This window comes from Giraffa tippelskirchi, chromosome X (genome assembly GCF_054371585.1).
Source record: "Giraffa tippelskirchi isolate mGirTip1 chromosome X, T2T-mGirTip1v1.2.pri, whole genome shotgun sequence".
NCBI classification, from domain to species: domain Eukaryota; kingdom Metazoa; phylum Chordata; class Mammalia; order Artiodactyla; family Giraffidae; genus Giraffa; species Giraffa tippelskirchi.
Window position 1 is genome coordinate 104,414,723 of NC_137289.1, and position 16,700 is coordinate 104,431,422.

Consider the following 16,700-nt stretch of genomic DNA (forward strand, 5'->3'; position numbering starts at 1 on the left):
GTATAAGGTTAGATTGTTTGTTTGAGATGTTTCTTGTTTCTTGAGGTAGAAGTCTATTGATATAAACTTCCCTCTTAGAACTGCTTTTGCTGCACCCCATTGTTTTTGGATTGTCATGTTTTCATTGTCACTTATCTTTAGATATTTTTGATTTCCTGCTTGATTTATTCAGGGATCCATTGATTATTTAGTAACATACTGTGTAGCCTCCATATCTTTGTGTTTTTTACTGTTTAATTTTCCTGTAATTATTTTGAATCACATAGCATTGTTGTTGGGAAAGAGACTTGATATGATTTCATTTTCTTAAATTTGCCATGGGTTGGTTTGTCACCAAAGATGTGTTCTATACTGGAGAATGTTATTTGTGCACTTGAGAAGACAGTGTATTCTGCTTTCTGATGGAGTGTTATATAAATATCAATTAATTCCATCTGATCTAACATGTCATTTAAGGCTGGTGTTTCCTTATTAATATTGTTTGAATGATCTGTCAATTGGTGTAAGTGAAGTACACTGTCAATTTTCCCTTTTTTGTCTATTAGTATTTCCTTTACAGGTTGAGGTGCTTCTTTGTTGGGTGCATATATATTTACCATTGTTATGTCTTCTTCTTGGATTGATCTCTTGATCATTGTGTAGTGTCCTGCTTTGCATCTTGTAATAGTCTGATTTTAATGTCTATTTTGTCTGATATGTGTACTGCTACTCCAGCGTTGATTTCCATTTGCACGTAATACCTTTTTCAGTCCCTGCATTTTCATATTGAATGTGTCCCTAGATTGGAAGTGTAGACAACATATATAGTGCTCTTGTTTTTGTATCCATTCAACCAGTCTGCATCTTTTGGTTGGATCATTTAATCCAGTTACATTTAAATTAATTGTTGATGTGTATGTTCCTATTGAGATTTTCTAAGTTGTTTTGGGTTTGTTTGTTTGTTTGCTAGGTGATTTTAGTCTCTTGGATTTCCTGCCTAGAGAAATTCCTTTAGCATTTGTTGTAAAGCTGTTTTGGTGGTGCTGAATTCTATTAGCTTTTGTTCACCTGTAAAGCTTTTGATTTTTCCTTCAAATTTCAAGCAAGAGCCTTGCTATAGAGAGTATTCTTGGTTGCAGGTTTTTCCCTTTCATCACTTTAAATATATCATGCCACTTCTTTATGGCCTACTGCATTTCTATTTGTAACTTTATGGGGATTGGCTTCTTGGTTTTTTTTTTTTTTTTTTGCTTTTCCCTTGCTGCTTTTTTTAATTTTTTTATTTATTTGTTATTATTTTTAAATGAAAAAAAAGGTGAATATTTTTAAGGATAAAAGGTACAATTCACAAAGAAGATACACATCATAAGCTATTAGACACCTAACAATACGGAAGCAAAGATATATAAAGCAAAAATCAGAAGAAACATAAGGGAAAAGAAAAATTATATGATCACAGTGAGCTATATTAACATTTCTCTGAGGATATTTAGTCAAGTGCAGAGAAAATAAAATAGGAACATCTTGAAAGGATAACAGTTGATCTTTCAATAGAAACTCTTCAGGCCAGAAGGGAATGGCAGGACACACTTAAAGTGATGAAAGAGAAAAACCTACAACCCAGATTGCTATACCCAGCAAGGGTCTCATTCAAATATGAAGGAGAAATCAAAAGCTTTACAGACAAGCAAAAGCTGACAGAATTCAGCACCTCCAAACCAGATCTTCAACAAATGCTAAAGGATCTTATCTAGACAGGAAACACAGAAAAGTTTTATAAACTTGAACCTAAAACAACAAAATAAATGGCAACAGGATCATATGTATCAATAATTACCTAAAATGTAAATGGGTTGAATGCCCCTACCAAAAGACAAAGACTGGCTGAATGGATACCAAAACAAAACCCCTATATATGCTGTCTACAAGAGACCCACCTCAAAACAAAGGACACATACCGACTGAAAGTGAAGGGCAGGAAAATGATATTTCATGCAAATGGAGACCAAAAGAAAGCAGGAGTAGCAATACTCATATCAGATAAAATAGACTTTGAAATAAAAGCCATGAAAAGAGACAAAGAAGGACACTACATAATGATCAAAGGATCGATCCAAGAAGATATAACAGTTATAAATATATATGCACCCAACATAGCAGCACCACAATATGTAAGGCAAATGATAATAAGTATGAAAGAGGAAATTAACAGTAATGCAATAACAGTAGGAGACTTTAATACCCCACTCTCACCTATGGATAGATCAACTAAACAGAAAATTAGCAAGGAAACACAATCTTTAAATGATACAATGGACCAGTTAGACCTAATTGATATCTATAGGACATTTCACCCCAAAACAATGAATTTCACCTTTTTCTCAAGTGCACACGGAACCTTCTCCAGGATAGATCACACCCTGGGCCATAAATCTAGCCTTTGTAAATTCAAAAAAATTGAAATCATTCCAAGCATCTTTTCTGATCACAATGAGGTCAACTTCAGGAAAAAAATTATTAAAAATACAAACATGGAGGCTAAACAACATGCTTCTGAATAACCAACAAATCACAGAAGAATAAAAAAGAAATCAAAATATGCATAGAAATGAATGAAAATGAAAATACAACAACCAAAAACCTATGCTGCTGCTGCTGCTAAGTCGCTTCAGTCGTGCCCAGCTCTGTGCGACCCCATAGATGGAAGCCTGTCAGGCTCCACCGTCCCTGAGATTCTCCAGGCAAGAACACTGGAGTGGGTTGCCATTTCCTTCTCTATAGGACTCAGTGAAAGCAGTGCTAAGGGGAAGGTTCAGAGCAATGCAAGCTTACTTCAAGAAACAAGAGAAAAATGAAATAAATAACCTAACTCTACACCTAAAGCAACTAGAAAAGGCAGAAAAGAAGAACTCCAGGGTTAGTAGAAGGAAAGAAACCATAAAAATTAGGGCAAAAATAAATGAAAAAGAAACAAAGGAGACCACAGCAAAAATCAACAAAGCTAAAAGCTGGTTCTTTGAGCAGATAAATAAAATAGACAAACCATTAGCCAGACTCATCAAGAAAAAAAGGGAGAAGAATCAAAACAACAAAATTAGAAATGAAAATGGAGAAATCACAACAAACACAGAAATACAAAGGGTCGTAAAAGACTACTATCAGCAACTATATGCCAATAAAATGGACAACTTGAAAGAAATGGACAAATTCTTAGAAAAGCATAACTTTCCAAAACTGAACCAGGAAGAAATAGAAAATCTTAACAGACCCATCACAAGCATGGAAATCGAAACTGTAATCAGAAATCTTCTAGCAAACAAAAGCTGAGGACCAGATGGCTTCACAGCTGAATTCTAGCAAAAGTTTAGAGAAGAGCTAACACCTATCCTACTCAAACTCTTCCAGAAAATTACAGAGGAAAGTAGAATTCCAAGCTCATTCTATGAGGCCACCATCACCCTAATACCAAAACCAGACAAAGATGCCACAGAAAAAGAAAACTACAGGCCAATACCACTGATGAACATAGATGCAAAATTCCTCAACAAAATTCTAGCAAACAGACTCCAACAACATATTAAAAAGATCATACATCATGACCAAGTGGGCTTTATCCCAGGGATGCAAGGATTCTTTAATATCCACAAATCAATCAATGTGATACACCACATTAACAAGTTGAAAGATAAAAAACATACGATTATCTCAATGGATACAGAGAAAGCCTTTGACAGAATTCAACATCCATTTAATCCTAAAAGATGATGTTGTGAAAATGCTGCATTCAATATGCCAGCAAATTTGGAAAACTCAGAGGTGGCCACAGGACTGGAAAAGGTCAGTTTTCATTCCAATCTCAAAGAAAGGCAATGTCAAAGAATGTTCACACTATTGTATGGTATTGCTCATTTAAGGTTATGCTTAAAATGCTTCAAGCTAGGCTTCACTAGTACCTGAACTGAGAAATTCCAGATATACAAGCTGGGTCTAGAAAAGGCAGAAGAACCAGAGGCCAATTTTTCACCATTGCTTGGATCATAGAGAAAGCAAAGAAGTCCAGAAAAACATCTGCTTCATTGACTATGCTAAAGCCTTTGACTGTGTGGTTCTCAACAAACTGTAGAAATTCTTAAAGAGATGGGAATATCAGACCACCTTACCTGTCTCCTGAAAAACCTATATGTGAGTCAGGAAGCAACAGTTAGAACCTTACATGGAAAAACTGACTGGCTCCAAATTGGGAATGGAGTATATCAAGGCTGTATATTGTTTCCCTGTTTATATAATTTGTATGAAGAGTACATCATGTGAAATATCATGCTCAATGAATCACAAGCTGGTATCAAGGTTTCTGGGAGAAATAGCAACAATCTCAGATATGCAGATGATACCACCCCAATGGCAGAAAGTGAAGAGGAATTAAAGGGCTTCTTCATGAGGGTGAAAGAGGAGAGTGAAAAAACGTGCTTAAAACTCAAAATTCAGAAAACTGAGATCATGGCATATGGGCCCATCACTTCATGGTGATTAGAATGGGAAAATGTGGAAGCAGTGACAGATTTAATTTTCTTGGGCTCCAAAATCACTGCAGATGGTGACTGCAGCCATGAAATTAAAAGACACTTGCCCCTAAAAGACACTTGCTCCTTGGAAGGAAAGCTATGACAAACCTAGATAGTGTATTAAGAAACAGAGACATCACTTTGCCTACAATGGTCTGTATAGTCAAAACTATGGTTTTTCAAGGAATCATATACAGATGTGAGAGTTGTACCATAGGGAAGGCTGAGTGCCAAAGAATTGATGATTTTGAACTGTGGTGCTGGAGAAGACTCTTGAGAATCCCTTGGACTATGAGGTCAAACAAGTAAATCCTAAAGGAAATCAACCCTGAATATTCATTGGAAAGAATGATGCTGAAGCTCCAATACTTTGCCCACCTGATGTGAAGAGTTGACGCATTGGAAAAGACCCTGATACTGGGAAAGATTGAAGGCAAAAGGAGGAGAGGGTGACAGAGAATAATATGGTTAGATAGCATCCCTGAATCACTAGACATGAATTTGAGCAAACTCCGGGAGACAGTGAAGGTAGTCCATGTGATTGCAAAGTGTCAGCCACAGCTTAGAGACTGAACAGCAAACAACAACATATAGCTGTCTATTACACTGACAGTTTGAAGGCATTCTCAAAGCACTACACTTTTATTCCCTCACCTCACATTTTATGTTTTTGATGTCACATTTTGCCTCTTTTTATTTTGTGTATCCCTTAACAAGTTAGTACAGTTATAGTTGGTTATTCTGCTTTTGTCTTTTAGCCTTCATTGTTTTTTAAGTGGCTAATACACTGCCTTTTCTATATTTGTCTTTACCATTGAGATTTTTTCTTTCATAGATTTTGTTTCTATTTATGAGCTTTTCTTTTCCACTTGAAGAAGATTCTTTAATATTTCTTGTAAGATTGATTTAGTGGTAATGAAGCTTTTCTGTTAGTAAATGGATTTCCTTACTGTATAGTCTAGGTGCTCTTTATTTTTACTTCTTTGATCTTCATTTTATGTTGGAATATAATTGATTAACAATGTTGTGTTTCAGGTGTACAGCAAAATGATTCAGTTATATGTATGCATGTATCTATTCTTTTTCAAATTATTTTAAGTTATTACAGAATATTGAACAGATATATAGCAGTTCCCTGTGCTATACAGCAGGTCCTTGTTATTTATTTTAAACACAGCAGTGTGTACATGTCAGTACCAGACTCCCAGTCTATCCCTCCCCAACCCTTCTCCTCTGGTAACTATAAGTTTGTTCTCAAACTATAAGTTTGTGTGTCTGCTCTTTAAACTGCTGGGTTTAGGTGAGTCTTTGCTCATGCCCCTCAGCAATATCCCTCACTACTGCAAATTGCTACTTCAGAGGTGTGTTTCATGGATATCATGTTTCCATCTTTACGACCCATTTCTATCTGGTCCTTTTATGTGCAGTAACTATCCAATCAGCCCTCAAAAATTGTTCTATAAAAATAAGATGAAGTCCAATTTTAAAATTGGTCTCTATATAGGTGTAGATTTGGTGTGTCCATGGGAGGAGGTGAGAACAATGTCTTCTTATGTCACCATCTTGGACCCTTCACCTCCCAAGTTTATAATGTAATCTGTATTTTTTTATCCTGCTGTGATGGCTCAATATGCTCCAGCACAAATGAGTTCTGCTTGCCATAACTCTTTTCTCCTCTGAAACCTTCCTAGCCAAGAAGTCTCTTAGAGATGATTTGGTCCTACTCTTCTCCATCCTCCATTTTATGGATAGGTCACTATAAGCCTAGAGAGGAATAGACTCATAGATAAGACCAAAACGTCACCCTAGAGCCAGTCCTGGCATTCGGTTTAAGAGGGCTCTGGTTGAAGGTTCTGGCTCTATGAATACCTGAAGATTTTAGTTTATCCTTTTTCTACTTGTCTGAAAACTTCTCAAAGAAGGAAGCTAACTCATTATTCTTCTTCTGCCTGCCTCTACAGCTATGGGTGAACCAGGAGGATGGGGTAGAGGAAGGGCCCAGTGACGTTCAGAATGGGCACCTGGACCCCAACTCAGACTGCCTCTGTCTGGGCCGGCCACTCCAAAACCGGGACCAGATGCGGGCCAACGTCATCAATGAGATCATGAGCACCGAGCGTCATTACATCAAGCACCTAAAGGACATTTGTGAGGTAGGCCCAGCTCTGATGGTCCATGTGAGGGCTCTTAGGATAAGGTAGAGGACACTTCCATGAAGAAATGACAACCTTTCTGGGCTATAGCTGTGACAGTCCCAAGGTGTTAGAAAAAGTAGCTGGACTGATCTAGACTCTGTTCAGTGGATGAAACTGCTCCCTTGGGATTCCTCTCCCTCTGTTTATTTCTCCCCTTTTTGCTATCTGTCTGTTTGTCTAACTTTCATATGCATATTCATATTTCCTCTCCCACTCTCTCTCTCCCTCTCCCTTCCTCTGTCCCTTCTCTGGAATCTCTATCCCTATCCTCTTGGCTTCTGATCCAGTTGTTGCCACCCCATGTAAGGGCCTGACTTCATTGTAGCACACACACATCCCTCGAAGCCAGTAGTTTGCAAACTTGAAGTGAAGTCGCTCAGTCGTGTCCGACTCTTTGCGATCCCATGAACTGTAGCCTGTCAGGCTCCTCTGTCCATGGGATTTCCCAGGCAACAATACTGGAGTGGGTTGCCATTTCCTTCTCCAGGAGATCTTCCCAACCGAGGGATCAAACCCGGGTCTCCTGCATTGCAGGCAGACTCCTTACTGGCTGAGCCACAAGGGAAGTCAAACTTGAAGGTACACCAAAATCCCTGTGCGAGCTTGTTAAGCATGTCAAAGTTCTTATTTCTTATTTCTTAAATTGAGCTGTAGTTGCCTCACAATATTGTGTTAGTTTCTGCTATATAACAAAGGGAACAAGCCACATGTATACATATATCCACATGTATACATATATCTCCTCCCTCTTGGAACTTTCTCCCAACCTCCCCCCATCCTACCCATCTAGATCACCTCAGAGCCCTGAGCTGAGCTCCCTGTACTGTATAGCAGTTTCTCATTAGCTATCTCTTTTACACATGGTAGTGTATTGGGTTGGGAAAAAGATCATTTGAGTTTTTCTATAAGATATAAGGGGAAAACCTGAATGCATTCTTTGGCCAGTCTAATATATATGCCAATACCAATCTGCCATTTTATTCCACCCCTCTCCCTGCCCTGCTGCATGTCCACATGTCCTTTCTCTACATCTGTGTCTCATTCCTGCCCTGCAAATAGGTTCATCTGTACCATTTTTCTAGATTCCACATATATAAATTGATATACCATATTTGTTTTACTCTTTCTGACTTACTTCACACTGTATGACAGACTCTAGGTTCATCCATGTCTCTACAAGAGACCCAATTTCATTCCTTTTTGACTGACTAATAGTCCATTGTGTATATACACCACATCTTCTTTTCCATTCATCTGTCATTGGACATTTAAGTTGCTTCCATGTCCTGGCTATTGTAAACAGTGCTACAATGAACAATGGGGTGAATGTCTTTTTGAACTGTGGTTTTCTTATGGTATTTGCCCAGTATGGAATTGCTGGGCCATATGGTGGTTCTGGGGCTTCCCTGGTAGCTCAGCTGGTAAAGAATCTGCCTGTAATGCAGGAGACTCCAGTTTGATTCCTGGGTTTGGTAGTTCCCCTGGAGAAGGGATAGGCTACCCACTCCAGTATTCTTGGGCTTCCCTGGGGGCTCAGATGGTAAAGAAACCTCTTGCAATGTGAAAGACCTGGGTTGGGAAGATCCCCTGGAGGAGGGCATGGCAACCCACTCTAGTATTCTTGCCTGGAGAATCCTCATGGACAGAGGAGCCTGGCAGGCTACAGTCTATGGGGTCACAAAGAGTCAGACATGACTGGGTGACTACTCAGCACAGCATTGTAGTTCTGTTTTTAGTTTGGTAAGAAACCTCCATACTGTTCCTCTTAGTGATTGTAAAATCTTTTGCACAACAAAGAAAACCATAAACAAGATGAAAAGACAACCATCAGTGTGGGAGAAAATGTTTGCAAATGAAGCAACTGTCAAGGGATTAACCTCCAAAGTAGCTCAATAACAAAAAACCAACACAATCAAAAAATGGGCAGAATAGGCATTTCTCCAAAGAAGATATACAGATGGCCAAGAGGCACATGAAAAGATGCTCAATATTACTAATTATTGGAGATACAAATCAAAACCACAATGATGTATTACCTTACACTGGTAAGAATGGACATCATCAAAAAACCTACAAACAATAAATGCTGGAGAGAACATAGAGAAAAGGGAACCCTCTTGCATTGTTGGTGAGAATGTAAAGTTCTTGTTTCTGTAGTGCTGCCTAGTAGAACTATTTGCAGTGATGAACATGTTCTGTATCTGTAGTCTCTATTACAGTAGCCACTGGTCAACCATTTGTGGCTGCTGAGCACTTGAGATGTGGCTAGTATGAATGAGAAATGGAATTGTAAATTTTATTTCATTTTAATTTAAATGTCCACATGTAACTAATAGCAACAACAACTGCATGTGAAAATATCAAGGCCAAGAACATTGGACCTTAACTTTTTTCACCTAATCTCATTTTCTCACCCTGTCCAGGAAGTTTCTATCTTCTTCCACTTCCCCAAAGCAGTAAGGTAGGATAGAAAAAACAAGGGCTCTATGGATATGGAGTGCTGGCTTTCACATCTTAACTTAGTCATTAATTAACCTGTGGCCTTGAAGTTGTCCTTAACTCCCATAACCTTCGATTTTATGATTCAGTTCAGTCGCTCAGTTGTGTCCAACTATTTGTGACCCCATGGACACCAGGCTTTCTTGTCAATCACCAACTCCTGGAGCTTGCTCAAACCTCATATTCATTGAGTCAGTGATGCCATCCAACCATCTCATCCTCTGTTGTCCCCTTCTCTTCCTGCCTTCAATATTTCCCAGCATCAGGGTCTTTTCCAATGAGTCAGTTCTTCACATCAAGTGGCCAAAATATTGGGGCTTTAGCAGGCATTAAAGAGAATGAAATAATGCCATTTGCAGCAACATGGATGGATCTATTTATTGTCATACTGAATGAAATCAGTCAGAGAAGGACAGCTATCATATGACATCATGATATGGTGGAGGCATGGGTCGACAGTGGCCTGACGCAGGTTCAGGGGCACTGAATACAACAGTACTGGCATAAGCCCTTTTGAAGGAGGTTGCCATTACACCTAACATAGTTTTGCTTCAGGGAATGCATAAAGAGAAAACTGGATTAAAGATTTACTGAGCACAACCCACCCATCAGAAAAAACCCAGATTCCCCAGAGCCAGTCTCTCCAATCAAAGAGCTTCCACATCCTCTTAGACTTATCTGTCAGAGGTTAGACAGGATGAAAATGACAATCACAGAAAACTAAACAAACTGATCACATGGATCATGGCCTTGTCTAATTCAGTGAAACCATGAGCCATGCCATGTAGGGCCACCCAAGACAGATGGGTCATGGTGGATACTTCTGATAAAACATATTCTCCTGGAGAAGGGAATGATAAACCACTTCAGTATTCTTCTCTTGACAACCCATGAACAGTATGAAAAGGCAAAAAGATATGATACTGAAAGATAAACTCCCCAGGTTGATAGATGCCCTATATGCTACTGGAGAAGAGTGGAGAAATAGCTCTATAAAGAATGAAGAGATGGAACCAAAGTGAAAACAACACCCAGTTGTGGATGTGACTGGTAATAGAAGTAAAGTCCAATGCTGTAAAGAACAAAAATGCATAGGAACCAGGAATGTTAGGTCCATGAATCAAGGTAAATTTAAAGTGTTCAAACAGGAGATAGCAAGAGTGAACATAGACATTTTAGGAATAAGTGAACAAAAATGGACAGGAATGGGCAAATTTAATTCAGATGACCATTATTTCTATCTTGGGCAAGAATCCCTTAGAAGAAATGGAGTAGCCCTCATAGTCATCAAAAAAGTCCAAAATGCAGTACTTGGGTGTGATCTGAAAAAAGGCAGAATGAACTCTGTTCCCTTCCAAGGCAGACCATTCAATGTCACAATAATCCAAGTCTATGCCCCAACCACTAATGCTGAAGAAGTTGAAGTTGAATGGTTCTATGATGACCTACAAGACCTTCTGGAGCTAACACCAAAAAAAGATATCCTTTTCATCACAGGGGACTGAAATGCAAAAGTAGGAAGTCAAGAGATACCCAGAGTAACAGGCAAGTGTGGCGTTGGAGAACAAAATGAAACAGGGCAAAGGCTAACAGAGTTTTGCCAAGAGAACGCAGTGATCATAGCAAACACCCTCTTCCAACAACACAAGAGAACACTCTACATATGGGCATCACCAAACAGTCATTACTGAAATCAGATTGATTACAGTTATTTTAGCCGAGGTTGGAGAAACTCTATACAGTCAGCAAAAAGACCAGGAGCTGACTGTAGCTCAGATTATGAACTCCTCATTGCAAAATTCAGATTTAAATTGAAAAAAGTAGGGAAAACCACTAGGTATGACCTAAATCAAATCCCTTATGATTATACAGTAGAAGTGACAAGTAGATTCAAGGGATTAGATCTGATATACAGAGTGCCTAAAGAACTATGGATGGAAGTTCATGGCATCATACAGAAGGCAGTGATCAAAACCATCCCCAAAACAAAGAAATGCACAAAGGCAAAATTGTTGTCTGAGGGAGCCTTACAAATGGCTGAGAAAAGAATAGAAGCAAAAGGCAAAGGAGAAAAGAAAGGATATATCCATCTGAATGCAGAGTTGCAAAGAGAAGCAAGGAGAGATAAGAAAGCCTTCCTGAGTGATCAATGCAAAGAAATAGAGGAAAACACTAGAATGGAAAGACTAGAGATCTCTTCAAGAAAACTAGAGACACCAAGGGAACATTTCATGCAAAGATGGGCACAATAAAGGACAGAAACGGTATGGATCTAACAGAAGCAAAAGAGATTAAGAAGAGGTGGCAAGAATACACAGGGGAAATATAGAAAAAAGATTTCATTAACCAGATAACCGCAATGGTGTGATTACTCACCTAGAGCCAGACATCCTGGAGTGTGAAGTCAAGTAGGCCTTAGAAAGCATCACTGCGAACAAAGCTAGTGGAGGTGAGGGAATTCCAGTTGAGCTATTTCAAATTCTGAAAGATGATGCTGTTAAAGTGCTGCATTCAACATGCCAACAAATTTGGAAAACTCAGCAGTGGCCACAGGACTGGAAGAGGTCAGTTTTCATTCCAATCCCAAAGAAAAGAAATGCTAAAGAATGTTCAAACTACCATACAATTGCACTCATTTCACATGCTAGCAGAGTAATGCTCAAAATTCCCCAAGCTATGCTTTAACAGTAGGTGAACTGAGAATTTTCAGATGTTCAAGCTGGATTTAGAAAAGACAGAGGAACCAGAGATCAAATTGCCAACATCTGTTGGATCATAAAAAAAGCAAGAGAGTTCCAGAAAAATATCTACTTCTGCTTTATTGATGACACCAAAGCCTTTGACTGTGTGGATCACAACAATCTGTGGAACATTCTTAAAGAAATGGAAATACCAAACCACCTTACCTGCCTCCTGTGAAATCTGTATGCAGGTCAAGAAGCAACAGTTAGAACAGGACATGGAACAATGGACTGGTTCCAAATTGGGAAAGAAATATGTCAAGGCTGTATATTGTCACCCTGGTTATTTAACTTATATGCAGAGTACATCATGCGAACTGCTAGGCTGGATGAAGCACAAGCTGGAATCAGGATTGCAGGGGTAAATATCAATAACTTCAGATATGCAGATGACACCACCCTTAAGGCAGAAAGTGAAGAGGATCTAAAGAGCCTCTTGATGAAAGTGAAAGAGAAGAGTGAAAAAACTCACTTGATTTTACCAAACTCTAAAGTTCATTGAGGAAATTAAGTAAATCTAATATAAGTATTTGGGAAAATGTGGTTTTTCTTTCCTTCCTTCCCTTTTCTTCTATTTACCTATCCATCCATGTCTCTCTTTTATCTTATTCTCTTCCTCCTGTCTTCTTATAAATGGTTAATATTTTTTTTAAAAAAATTACCTTTTTGAATGTGTTAGGTAACATTGGGCATCAAACCACTGATATATCATTAATTCAGCAAAAATTTAGTGGAGCTCTGCTCTTTACCAGGCCTTGGACATATCTCCTACCCTCAAATTGTTCTGCCCTTGACCAACAGCATATGAATCACCTTGAGCTTTTTAGAAATTCAGAATCTTTAACTCCATTCCAGACCTGAGTTCAAATCTGCATTTTAACTAGGTTAACATTTGACTTACAATGCATATTAAAGTGTGTGTAGCACTGCTATAAAATGATAATTATCTTAAACTATTTACAATAGCCTGGATATGGAAGCCGCCTAAATGTCCATCATCAAGAGGAATGGATTAATAGTTTTGTGGTACATATATACAATGGAATGTTAATAAGCCATAAAAAATAGCAAAATAATGCTATTTGTAGCAACATGAATGGATCTAGAGATTGTCATACTGAGTGAAGTAAGTTAAAGAGAAAGACAGATATATGATATCGCTTATATGTAGAATTCTAAAAAAGGCCATAAATGAACTTATCTATAGAACAGACAGTTACAGACATAGAAAAGAAACTTGTGGTTATTGAGGGGTAAGGAGGGGAGGGATAAATTGGAAGACTGGGATTGACCTCTGCACACTACTATATATAAAATAGATAACTAATAAGGACCTCCTGTATAGCATAGGGAACTCGACTCAATACTCTGTAATGGCCTATATAGGAAAAGAATCCAAAAGAAGAGTCAGTATATGTTTATGTATAACAGTCACCTTGCTGTACACCTGAAAATAGCACAACATTGTAAATCAAGTATACCCCAATACAAATTTTTTAAAATGATAGCTGTCCAATCTCTAATATAAGTTAGTACATTCTGTTCTTTATCAAGCAGCCAAGGGATAATGTCAGTATCTAAGTCAGTTTATATCACTCCTCTGCTCAAAACTTTCCAGTGGCACACCTTTCCCTCCTGAGTAGAAGACAAAGACAAAATTCTCATTATTACTTACAAAACTGTGTGATCAACACTTCTTACTTCTGTGACTTCATCTCTTGCTCCTTTCCCATGTGCTCTCACTACTTTAGCCACAAGGCCTACTGTTGTTCCTTAAAAAGGCCTGATATGCTCCCCACTCATAGCCTTTCCACTGGCTTTCCCTTCTGCCTAAACTAGTCCTACCTCAGTTCAGTTCAGTTCAGTCGCTCAGTCATGTCCGACTCTTTGCAACCTCACACACTGCAGCACTCCAGGCTTCCCTGCCCATCACCAACTCCTGGAGATTGCTCAGACTCGTCCATTGAGTCGGTGATGCCATCCAACTGTCTCATCCTCTGTCATCCCATTCTCCTCCTGCCTTCAATGTTTTCCAGTATCAGAGTATTTTCCAAAGAGTCAGTTCTTTGCATCAGGTGGCCATAGTATTGGAACTTCAGCTTCAGCATCAGTCCTTCCAATGAATATTCAGGACTGATTTCCTTTAGGATTGGTTTGATCTCCTTGCAATCCAAGGGACTCTCAAGAGTCTTCTCCAACACCACAGTTCAAAAGCACCAATTCTTCAGCACTCAGCTTTCTTTATGGTCCAACTCCCACATCCATACGTGACTACTGGAAAAACCATAGCTTTGACTAGATGAACCTTTGTCGGCAAAGTAATGTCTGCTTTTTAATATGTTGTCTAGGTTTGTCACAACTTTTCTTCCAAGGAGCAAGCGTCTTTTAATATCATGGCTGCAGTCACCATCAGCAGTGATTTTGGAGCCCAAGAAAATAAAGTTGTTTCTCCATCTATTTCCCATTCTCCCCTACTATAAATTCCATGAGGGACAGTTTTCTTCATTTATTTACTGATACATACTCAGCACCTGGCACAGTGGTTGGCAGATGGTAGATGCTCAATAAGTATTTTTGAAAGTCAGATTTAATTACAAGTGCTCATGTGTATGTACTGCTTTGGCAAAGTACATTCACATCTTGACATTTCATTTTCATACAGGAAATAGGTTATTATTGTCATAACTATTTTTGAGATCAGCAGACTGAATCTCTAAGAGACAAAATTACTTTCCTAGAGTTCTCAGATACTGGCCCAGTAGGAATCTGTTAAGTCTTAGATGGATTTTATTCTTAACTCTCAAATATCTTTACCTCTTTTCCCAAATTTCTTGGGCATGGGCTCAGGACAGCAATGCAAGAATTTATCTTTCCAAAAGACGGAGTGTCATTCCCTGCTTTGAGAAATTTCCCACTCCAACCAACCTAACAAAATTTCTGTTGGTGATTTTTGAGTTCCATATCTCTTAATTATTCTTGATGCTGAAGCTAATGGTTTAGATGGGAAATATCTTTGTCCCACCCTGCAACCACAGATGTCAAAGGAACATTTAGCTAGAATAAAAGAAGGGTAGAGAAACCTGTGTGTAGCTGGATCAGAAGACAATGTTTTAGCTCAGGGTTGTATCACCTCTAAACCAAGAGCTATGAGGAACAATATGATTTATAAGAAAGAATACCAAACCCAGAATTGGGATTCCTAGGTTCAGGTCCCACCTTAGTCACCAAGTGACTGAGGAACCTCAGGTGAATCTTTTCCGTCCTGGACCTTGTTCCCTAATTCTAAAATTAGCAGATTGGAAGAGTTGCTCCTTAAGTGCTGTCTGGATCTTACTTTCTCTGATTCTGTGAGATCTAGGTATGCTCTCACTAAAGAACACTCTGCTAGTAATCCATGTTACTTCTGCATTTTCTGTCATTTTCTCACTGATACTGATGGAGGCATGTCTTACTCATGCACAAATGTGTTAGCATAGTATAATCTACTGTTTCTGTAGGTTAAGGGAGATATATAAATACTGTATTCAGTATAGAAAAAAGTCACTATCAGAAAATATTCATTTTTGTATTTATTTATTCATTTATTAATTACTCCTGGAAGCAGAAAGTGCCTCACCAACATTTAAGTTACACTACCGTCATTTTACAAATGTAGAAGTAGGAAATAGAGTTATTTTTATCAAAGTTATTCAGTGAGGTCAGTAAAAGAAGGTATATTTTTTAATGAGTTCTCTGAAAAGATGGCATTCTTCTTTCTAAATCCAAACAGTGATATAAAAGAGAATTGGCTTAGTTCTAGGCCATCTTGACCAATGGTTTGTGGTATTTACTCTTGTCTTAGAAATCATATTATGATCAGGGAAACAGCACAGGTCAAACAAAGTTAAATACTCTCTGAGTAAGACAGTCTCAGTCATCTGATACCTGTGAAATAAATTCTGTCTTCAAATGCCTCCAAAAAAGCTGGCCTAGTTTTCCTTGGTCATTTGTATTAGTGTCTCATACACCATCAAGGAATTCTTCCTAGACCTGATAGAGTTTATCATACTATAGCTTCAAGACATTTACATTCAATATGTTTAAGCCTGGAGTTTTCAAACTTACTGACTTTTTCTTTCTGTGAATTGCCTATCCTGATTTATTCCCAATTGTGTTTACATCTTGGTGTATATGTAGAAAATAATGCATTGTAAGAAACAATAATATTTGTATAGCATACTAAACTAAAAGGATGAGGCAGCTCATTGGCCTGTAGTGACCAGCCCAGGGTTTTCTGGCTGCTCTAGGCTCTACCTATCCATACCACCTGGACACTCAAGGCCCTGTTCCTATCCTTTGCCCATTTTCCTGTAGTTTCTCATTTTTTTCTTTTTCTTTTTCTTTTTTTTTTTTTTTTGCTTATTGATAGGAGTTCCTGGTATATTCCAGATATTAATCCCTTGGTAGTTTTCCAAGTTGCAAATATCTTCTTCCTGTCATCCTCTTATTTTTTAATGGTTTCATTTAATCTGAAAAAAGACTTCATGGACAAAAAAGTGAAAGAAGAAAAGAAAATCAACAATTTAAACATTCTGCTTCTAACTTACTTTTGTCATCATTAGCTTGAGAAGAGCTAGTCATTTTGCAGTTATTCAACATATATTTATTGAACAGCAACTATATACCAGGTACTATGTTAAGCTCTAGATATACAGGCTGTGAACAGGGCAACCATGGTTATTGTT

The 16,700-nt window shown here is 38.3% G+C and overlaps 1 protein-coding gene across 6 annotated transcripts in view; it reads left to right on the plus strand.

Moving 5' to 3' along the window:
• ARHGEF9 (Cdc42 guanine nucleotide exchange factor 9) overlaps positions 1-16,700 on the plus strand; it is a 440,519-nt gene that overhangs the window by 242,308 nt on the left and 181,511 nt on the right. For all 6 annotated transcript variants that reach the window (XM_081565580.1, XM_081565579.1, XM_081565581.1 and 3 more), the window contains one exon: positions 6,503-6,694. In XM_081565580.1, the coding sequence (XP_081421706.1) occupies positions 6,503-6,694 (192 nt within the window). The remainder of the gene's footprint in view (positions 1-6,502; positions 6,695-16,700) is intronic.